The 10,303-nt window shown below is 37.2% G+C and overlaps 1 protein-coding gene across 1 annotated transcript in view; it reads right to left on the bottom strand.

Annotated features, from left to right (window-relative positions):
- Positions 1-2,031: 2,031 nt before the first annotated feature.
- slc18a2 (solute carrier family 18 member 2) overlaps positions 2,032-10,303 on the bottom strand; it is a 36,270-nt gene continuing 27,998 nt past the window's right edge. Inside the window, exons 11-15 of the mRNA XM_014002905.1 lie at positions 9,828-9,879; positions 9,587-9,650; positions 9,391-9,510; positions 7,451-7,584; positions 2,032-2,210 (exon numbers count right to left, since the gene is read on the bottom strand). Coding sequence (XP_013858359.1) covers positions 2,103-2,210; positions 7,451-7,584; positions 9,391-9,510; positions 9,587-9,650; positions 9,828-9,879 — 478 coding nt within the window. The 3' untranslated portion in view covers positions 2,032-2,102. The remainder of the gene's footprint in view (positions 2,211-7,450; positions 7,585-9,390; positions 9,511-9,586; positions 9,651-9,827; positions 9,880-10,303) is intronic.

The following is a 10,303-nucleotide window of genomic DNA, read 5'->3' as shown; positions in this document are numbered from 1 at the left end:
AAACAAAAAACTAAATTTAAATAGTTCACCGAGCCGTTTGGTGACATTGGATAAAAAAGTAATGTGTGGCCATGCGATAACTTGTGGCCACAAGATAAATATTGCAGTCATTCCATCAGGGACTTTTAAATGTTTAACTGGACAAGTTTGAAATACTTTCATTTTATTTTACTATAGGAATGAATGACAATTCAGTCACTTGTGATTAGGTATAAAGTAATTCTTAACATTATGTGTTGTAAGACACCTAAAGACCGAGTAGTCTTTGTCTAAAAAGCTTTATTTTTTAAGCTCAGTGCTTAAAACGGGCTCCTCTCTCACCCATTGCCTTTGCTGCTGAAGGAGTCATGTTGCATTCAGGAACACAGAAAAAAAAAAAGAAGCGTTTCTGACAAAGACCTAGGGCGTTCAGTGTCATCTCATAAATTCTAGTACTACAAAAAAAGTAGTGTTTAGATTGAAATATTGAGGTATACTCTTTGGATTGAACATAATAAGTGTGAGGCACCTTTGAACAGTTTAAAACAAAAACAGGGAATTCATATGATCTGATTTCAATAATGTATCTCTCACAAAGAGACATGGCTGCTCAAAATCATGACCATGCATTAAATGTGCTTTATTTAGTTATCAATGCATGTTCCTATTTAATGATGAAATTTGTACGTGACCCATCGCATGTGAGAAACACCCAAGGGGAGCAGCAGACACCTTTTTAGGCAGCTGGGGAGCATTTGGGGGTCTTGCTCAAAGACAACATATGGGCGTGGTGGGGAGTTGAAACTGTAACTTTCTGATCCCAAGTCGGCTGTCCTACTATTGTTCAACAGCCAACTCCCAACAACATTAGTGTTAGCGTTGACCAACACGTGGCCACAAGTTATCTCATGACCAAGCCTTATGTGACCACGAGTTATTATCACATGGTCACACCTTAACTAATGTGTGACTACGACTTATCTTGTGGCCATGCCTTAACTGACGTGACCACGAGTTATTATCTTACAACAATGCCTTAATTAACATGTGGCCACATTTCTTTAGATCCAGTGTTATTAGATGGGCTCCATATGTTCATGTCTTAAAAATGTTGTTTTATCATTTAATTTAGTCAGACTCATGAATGCTGTTTTTGTGTAAAGCTTGTGAAATTAACTGAGTGTAAAAAAATTCCACTTTAACCTGTAGAGASAAAGCAGGAAAACAATAAAAACAAAACTATAAAACATCCATCCATTTTCTGTGCACGTTTATCATGTTATGTTCACAAATAATGTGTCGTTAATGGTTCTTCAGCTGTTGCCCTCTCCACCAAGTTTTAAAGATTAATCCTATTTTGAAGTGGTTTAATCTTCTCTGTTTTTATTGTTTTTATGCTACAAACCCCAGACGTTCTGCAGTTTTAGATCAGTGCAGTGGCTCCAGCCAGCAGCTACACAGACAGTGGAGCCCATTACATGTGCATGGAGTTAAAAATAAAGCAGGCCTTTAAGCAGTCTTGCATTTYATGTCCCTTTTCTGAAGCAACTGAATTATACTGACTCCCCCACTGCAGAACACCTGGATTTGAGAAGCCTTTGGTTTGCTTTTTTTTTTGTAAAAGCATCAATGCAGTCAGACTGATGAATTTTCATGAAGTGAAAAAAAAAACCCATTGCACTGTATCACCAACTTGAACACCAAATGCTAAGAGTATTTTGGACAGTATTGTTGACATTCAAAATAAAACCCAATGGCCAAGACAAGAATTCTTCTTAAAAGGAAAAATAAACAAAAAAACAATGAAGCACAGTTGTTTCCCCATCACCTTTAAAAAAGTGCTTTTTTGGCAGATCTCCTCAATGAGTAAGGCCGTTGGCTAAAAATATCTCACACAAYGCACTTGCAACCACATATCAAGAACAACTTTGGTTTGCTCCAGTACAACTGCTAAGAGAACATTGAACAGTGACGACCAAACTTAGGACATTCACATGGAAATATCTTGGCTGTATTGTTTCATGGCATTATTATTTTTTTCTTCCATGTTTCTTTTTTTTCTTTTTTTTTGTACAACAAAATATATATCCTCTGAAGGGTTAACCTGCATGGCTGGTGTCCTGTTAATCATAATCATCATATTCTGGATCCATGTCTTCACCTTGGTAGTACGTTCCCTGTGTGGAGTAGGACCTTGTCTTCATTGAGCAGTTGGTGTCCATCAAGATTGCCTTAAAAAAGAATTCAAAGCTGTTGTTTATATTTTAACATAAAAAAGGAGCTAATGTTGTTAAACCACTTTGCATGCATTCATTTAATGTTGCATATACAGTGGGGTGCGAAAGTTTGTGCAGCCTTGTTAATTTTCCTGATTTACCTTTATAAATCATTGATTGTTTGGATAAAAAAAATCAGTAAAATATATCATATAGGGGACAAACACAGTGATATTTGAGAAGTGAAATGATATATTATTTACAGAAAGTGTTGGTTAAACAAAATTAGGCAGGTGCATAAATTTGGGCACTGTTGTCATTTTATTGATTTCAAAACCTTTAGAATTAATTATTGGAACTCAGTTTTGGTTTGATAAGTTCAGTGACCTTTGACCTCCATACACAGGTGACTCCAATTATGAGAAAGTGTATTTAAGGGGGGCAATAGTAAGTTTTTCTCCTATTTGCATCTTCTCTGAAGAGTGGCAGCATGGGAGTCTCAAAACAACTTTCAAATGAGCTGAAAACAAAGATTGTTCACCRTCATGGTTCAGGGGAAAGATAGAAAGCTATCTCAGAGATTTCAGCTTTCAGTCTCCACTGTGAGAAACGTGAGAAAATGGAGGACAACAGGCACAGTTCAAGTCAAGGCTGGAAGTGGCAGACCAAGACAAATCTCCAATAAACAGAAGTGAAGGATATTGAGAACAGTCAGAGTCAACCCACAGACCAGCACCAAAGACCTACAACATCATCTTGCTGCTGATGGAGTCACTGTGCATCGTTCAGCTATTCAGCACACTTTACACAAGGAGATGCTGTATGGGAGAGTGATGCAGAGGAAGCCTTTTCTCCGCCCACATCACAAAAAGAGCTGCTTGAGGAATGATAAAGCACATTTGGACAAGCCAGCTTCAATTTGGAATAAGGTGCTGTGGACTGATGAAACTAAAATAGAGTTATTTGTGCAGAACAAGGGCTGTTATGCATGGAAGAAAAAGAACACAGCACTCCAAGAAAAACACCTGCTACCTACAGTGAAATTTGGTGGTGGTTCCATCATGCTGTAGGGCTGTGTGGCCAGTACAGGGACTGGGAATCTTGTTAAAGTTGAGGGGCGCATGGATTCCAACCAATATCAGCAGATTCTGGAGACCACARGAATCAGTGACWAAGCTGAAGCTGCTGAAGCCGGGGCTGCATCTTCCAACAAGACAACCACCCTAAACACTGCTCAAAATCCACTAAGGCCTTCATGCAGAGGAACAAGTACAACGTTCTGGAATGGCCATCTCAGTCCCCAAACCTGAATATTATTGAAAATCTGTGGTATCACTTAAAGAGAGCTGTCCATTCTCAGAAACCATCAAACCTGAATGAACTAGAGATGTTTTGTAAAGAAGARTGGTCTAAAATACCTTCAGCCACAAYCCAGACTCTCATTAGAAGCTRTAGAAAGCATTTAAAGGCTGTTATTTCTGTGAAAGGAGGAGCTACTAAATATTGAGTTAAGGTTTTTTTATGGTGTCCAAATTTATACGCCTGTCTAATTTTGTTTAAGGAATTATTGGACACTTTCTGTAWATCATATGAACTTAATTTCAGTTCTTAAACATGACTGTGTTTGTCCCCTATATGATATATTTGACTGATTTCTTTTAATCCAAACATTCAATGATTTATAAAGGTAAATCAGGAAAATTAACAAGGCTGCACAAACTTTGGCACCCCACTTTAGGCACTGAAATACTAAAAAAAAAAAGATTTGCCATCTCTTTGGGGCAAAGAGGATCCTCAAAGACCACCTCCATCCTGGTCACCACCTGCTCTATATGTTATGTACGTCACTGGACTGCGCCAAAAGACTGTCCCATTTCATGGGCTCCTTGTGCTGCTGACAACTGTGGCCCTAAAATCCCCGAAAACTTGGAGGCAGCTGACTTTCTTTCTTGGCCGACGATATCCCAGGATTCWTTGCGCCATTGTCAATTTTTACAGGAAAAAAAGACAGAAGATGTTGAACAACTGAGTACTGATGCTGAAGCTGAATCCAAATTATTATTGTTTTTATTTACATGCAACCTTTTTAGAAATAGGATTTTATATGAATTTTGCTGTTATACCTCTTGTGAAAAGATGAGTGAATAAATGTTTCCAACGTATTTTATGTTTGAAGGCATGTGATATAAAACGTAACACTACGGTAAGGAGATAGTGCATGGTCACGCAAACAAACAGACCATATCATTTAACAGCTGTTTTATGCAGCCTACCTGGACTTTGAAGGGTGTGTTCTCCATGGACCGCGGTCTACATGGGCTGCAAATGTGACGTAGTAATAGTCTAAAAGATAGCCCCCCTATTACTTGATGGGTTATTCAGATATGTCATTTTCCCTTTTCTTTCTGAAATAAAGGGACGTCTTGAGCCTTTTGACAATATTCCTTAAGTGCATTATGTTAGGTAACTTACGGGATTTGTAATATTCTCTCCAAAATTCTTATGATCAATACATGTTGATGTTTCTTTGTTTTTCTTTGGTATGTGATTCCCTTGTGTATATAGGTTTTTAATGTCTGCACTAAATGTAAAATTATTACACTAAATGTCTCTTTTTTGCACTAAATGTTTGCATTGCCACTGTTTTTATGATCCAGGACCATTCAACTAGCGGCCCGTGGGCCACATCCGACCCACGAGTGACCAAAGTTCGGCCCGCCAATTGGTTCATTCATCTCTTAAGCCCAAACCCCCCGGTTTTCTAATTTAATTACTACGAGTTCTTTTAGCTGGACATGGACATGTGTGGTATCTACAGAAACATCAGAATCTCGGCTACAAGCAGGTGAAAACCATTTCAAAGAACACCCAAGATGGTGAAAAACACAAGCAGTTGAAGATAAAACTATGAAAGTGAAAATAAAAYTGATTTAAAAATTGGGTAAGTCAGAGATGTCAARAATAATATTTGTKRTAAATTAGAGGAATGATGTGTTATTTTAGTTTTTAWTGTTGTTTTATTTTCACTACTTTTATTACATAAGGTTCCATATGTTGTRTTCATGRTTAAATGCAGCAAAATMAACTATTTCAAAGGTGACAGGTCTTTGTAATACTTGGTTTATTTACATAATGACTTTAATTGCTGAATGTTCAGCCCCTGAGCTGTTGGCCTGCAGTAACTGTGGCCCCCGGAGTAATTTAGTTGAATAGCCCTGTTATAATAACTAGAGGACATTCTTAAATGAATGCTTGCATTTATGTTGCTGTTGTCCTAAATGTTTTAACTAACCTTTTTAATACACCGTCAGCCCTTTTTTATTTTCACTGTACAGAATATGTGCAATGACACAGACTATTCTATTCTATTCTATTCTATTCTATTCTATTCTATTCTATTCTATTCTATTCTTACATTGTTTACTGTAGTTTATTATGAAAGGAGAATAAAGATAATGCACAAATCTTCTCTACACTACAACTCTTTTCAGTCACATGCATACAAATATGGCTGTGTTACATCTGACACCTAATGTGCTTATAAAACTGGGTCCTCTGACTGAACTCATCACCCCAAGTGAAGCTGTATCAGATCAGATGACCCAGAAAAGAGATAAAAATAAAGATAAAGAGGAAAAAAGCCGAGGAGGTGAACAGCTGGGGTAAAGCAAACAGTGTAATGGGGTTAGTGAGTCAATGAGTGCTGCATGAAGACAAACAAATGGATGTCATCGAGGCATTATGTGCTTCTGATGACACCTACTATACCAGGAAACACCACAAAGGTGGGGGAAAGGGCTCGAGCAGGTGTTTCTGTTTGTCTTCACGTGGGCAAGTTTTATCAATGAAACGATGATGGGACAAATGATTGCAGGGTTTAAAAATATGCACAGAACAATCCACAGATTTTATCCATGTTTGAACCTTTTTCTTGATAAAGTCCTGACTGTCATTCTAAAAAATAAAATGCTCAACTCGCTTCAGTCTTCCTTACTAGAAGCAGCACACTGAGTGTTMTTTTCAATATAAGAAGTGATGAACAGAAAACAAAAAGAGGTCATGTTAACATTTTTTTTGGCAAAATGTTTCACATTTTCAACAAATCAAATAGTTTCTGAAACTTGAAAGGTGCATTACCTCTGGTTCAACTCTCAGACATTTGGACTGTTTTGCGTGTCGATCAGTGTCCATTTTTCTGTGTTTTTATTAAATCTTAGTCWGGTAAAAACCAGTCCATTTTCTATGCTTAGCTTCATACAGAGGGTCTGGAACTTCGACTATTGAGCACTGCAAAAAATGTCCACATAACCAAGTTTTAAAATCTTATATCCAGCCAAAAAGTCTTTTTGATCTTGTTTTGAGACTGATTTACTAAACGAACTGATTGTGTAAGAATAATAATCTAGTTTTCAGAATGTGTAAGATTATTTGTCTTGTTAGCCTGAAAATCGGACTCAAATTAAGTCAAAAACTTCTGCCAATGGAGTAAGAAAATTGTACTTGGTAAGATTCCTGAAATACTTGATTTGACTAAATTTTTCTTATTTCAAGAATCTTACCAAGTAAAATTTTCTTACTCCATTGGCATTTTTTTTTACTTACTAATTTGAGTTAATTTCTCAGGCAAACAAGACAAATAATCTTACACATTCTGAAAATAAGGTCATTATTCTTACACAATCAGTTCTTGTTTAGTAAATCAGTCTCAAAACAAGATAAAAAAGACTTTTTGTCTGGATAGAAGATTTTAAAACTTGGTAAGATGGACAGTTTTTGCAGTGATTTCTTGCTGGAGGCATGGACTCTGTTGAAGTTTAAAATTATTTTTTCTGATTTACCAAATTGCTAACGTTTGGCGGTGACATATGCAGTGCGCCAGCGTGAYCATGAAGGAGGCTAAGCTAGAAAAGCTAACCGGAAACTGCATGCATTGTAAACAACCATCCCTTAATGGGAAGAAAGAAGTACTGAGCTGAGTGAGATGACTGTAAATGAGTGCTGCAGGCTTTGTGAGACAGATTTAATTTAATTTGGAAGTCCTGTCAACACAGACTGAATGACTTCATTCACTTCCTTTGCTGTCATTCAYAACTCCTCCTTCTGTTTGCTGATTGGCCCAGTTGAAATTCTACCGGAGAAATCCTTGTCTATGAWAGAAAAATGGTAGAAATCCCAGACGGAGCAGAGAAGAGCGGAACTGTGTAGRAAGGYGAGGACCAGGCTAGTAAAACATGAAAYGAAAATTTGAATCTTACAATTTTCTCTTCCTGTCCTGGTGGATTCCTGAGGAAGAGGCAGAGAGGAGCGAAGAAAATGTCCACTATTCCAATGATGGTCATCAGCCAGGGGAAACCAATGCTCTCAGCTATGGATCCTCCGATGGACGGACCTATCACAGGAAATATAACAGATCTGCATTACTGGACAGGTACCTGAGACATTCATGAAGTATTACTTTTATTGTTTTACATTATTTTAAGATAGTATGCGTTGAAGTCATTTAACAGAAATACTCCATCATACTCAAAAAGGAATAAATTAGTCTAAKTCTGTTTTTGTTCTGTTTAACCTCATAAATCAAAACATTTAACATTGGAGATCATGTTTTTCCATGTTAGTTTTTTTACTGCTTGATCTGACAATGATGACGAGTCTCATTAGAAGTTGTCTCACTGTAGAGAAAAAWTAAATAGGGCTGAGGTCAATTGTTGAAGAAGGAAGGGTTGAAATRGTCCTTGATCTTCTTAAAATACTCKAAAAGYTTTACTGTGTTTGAAGCTCACTTGTGTTTCTCTCTGGTCTTCATGAGGTCTGCACTACAAAGCAGGAGAAGCGTCTTATCGAGGGAACTCCAGGTTCAGTTCAGGATTTTCAGACTCAAGAAGCGAGCGCACTTCTTGCTCTGCTCTCTCACACTGAAGTAGAATAAGTGACTAAACATGTCAGCATAATGCCTCTCAAGATAATTTGTAAGGAAGTAATGTCACTATTGAGAAACAGGGGATATTTTTGTCAGTCTCTCAGTTAAACAGTTCTGTTTGACTTTGAGATTTCAACAGAGCCAAACACTTAGAAAACACACAACTTTAAATTTTGTTTTAACCTATCGGTTTCTGCAGTAAAAACTAAAATCCTTGATGTTTCGGTTTAAAGAATGAAAGTATCTGAGTGCATCAGCTCATCATATTGTCCTAAATTGTACCTCTATGATTGTGTTTGTTTCCACAGTGATCTTGTAAAATCAGATTAATGAGTTAACACTAAATGTTTCATTATAGAGAGTGGAACAGCAGAAAATTAACTTGTTTTAAGAAAGCCCACTCACTGGACTAAACAGTTTTTTTTATCAGTGTGTGAATGGGGGAATGACTGTGTATAACACTTTGGGGTCCAATGGGGCTTGATAAAACACTAYATAAGTTCAGTCCATTTACCATCACCATTTAAAACAGAGCTCCATTAGAAAATATAAAACCCCGTCCACATTACTCTGGATATTTTTTCTCTAAATACAGTTTTTTTTTGCTTTGTTTGCACCTCCTGTTCACACAGATTGTGTTTGGTGTCAGAGTAAACTGGACATGCAGAGATTTTCAGAAACAACAACCTGTTCTGCACATGCCTACTATCACTTTGTGCACTAAAYTGGAAACAGTAATGAAGTCGCTTTAAAGCTTTTGCTAAGATTACCTCACTTTATCCTGATCCTGCCACAATTAAACTTTAATCACGTTCTAAACCAGTTAATGAGAGATACAGTAATTATAAAATGATGTAAAAACATTACACAAGTTTGGAGATAATTAGTTTAGCCTAGAACGTTTCTCTGTATTTTGACATGGCGTGGACATTCTTGTCACCTGGCATGGTTTCTTTCTTTGTTTTTTTTGCAATTTTTTTCCATTTTGAAGACCTTCTGATTCCAGTATAGACTGCTTCGTAGTATAGACTCCTGCTCTGGCTTCATTTACAACAGATCCAGTAACAACTATCTGATGAAACATCTTAAAACACCAATATTCTTTAGTTAAAACATCTGTTTGAATTTCCATTAAACTAATATCCATTTAAAAAGTCATTGTTAAATGTAGAAATTGGTGTGATATAAAAACTSCAATTTTAATGCAGCAGTAAAACCAACTTAACCTGAAATTTGTTTATTTTTTCATTTTTGGACTGTAAGTTTCCTGCTTACCTAAAGCAAATCCCATGCAGAAAGCCACGTCAGCAATGGCGTACACACTTCCATACACAGACACGTGTCGCAGGTCCACCAAGTACCCCATTATAGGCATCATAGATGAATCGACCATACCTGTAACACAAAGTTGTCACTGGCTCCATGTACACACGGTATTTAGCAGTAAAATTAGTGGATGTAACAGACGTACCGATAGCAAAACCAACACCAAAGTTGGGAAGAATTAGACCATAGATGTCACTGGCAAATGGAACCTGAAATAAAAAAAGGTTAATTTTTTACATTCTGCAAGCTATTACACAGGAGGAGAAACAAATGGCTGATCAGCCTTTGAGTCTACATTAGAAAAAACAGGAATGTGAGAATATTTGTTTGTTTTCCTAAACATATTTTTGACATTTATGCTCACAATGAGCTTCCCTCATACTCACACATAGCACACTGAAGCCAACCACCACCATTCCAATGAGAGCACAGAGCCATCTGTAAGAGAGAGACGCGTCAAAGCAAAAGCATTTTCACTAAAATCAACTGTAACAATGCCTGCATGAATGAATTGTCTGCTTAATGTGGKTGTAACCTGACATCAGATCTTGTGTAGAACACAGGCTTGTGTGATTCAAATTCACATTGTTTAAAGGAGAACTATCCTGATTTTAAATCCTTTCTAAATCATTCAGTTATGGTCTAAATAAAGTGGAACTGCAATGCTTTAGTCTGAATTCYTCCTTATTGTAACTCCACAAGCCCCTCTTTCACCACTTTTCTGAGGTGTCTTGGGTCAACTCATTTTGAGGCTGTCTCTTCAAATCCAAACTAGAAACTTCACAACCCACCCCCCTCCAGCTTCCAGACTGGTCCTTTCCAACTCGATGGTGTGTGTGTGTGTGTGTGTGTGTGTGTGTGT

This window comes from Austrofundulus limnaeus, unplaced genomic scaffold (assembly GCF_001266775.1).
Source record: "Austrofundulus limnaeus strain Quisiro unplaced genomic scaffold, Austrofundulus_limnaeus-1.0 Scaffold0, whole genome shotgun sequence".
NCBI lineage: Eukaryota > Metazoa > Chordata > Actinopteri > Cyprinodontiformes > Rivulidae > Austrofundulus > Austrofundulus limnaeus.
This window is presented reverse-complemented; position numbering and strand designations above follow the sequence as displayed.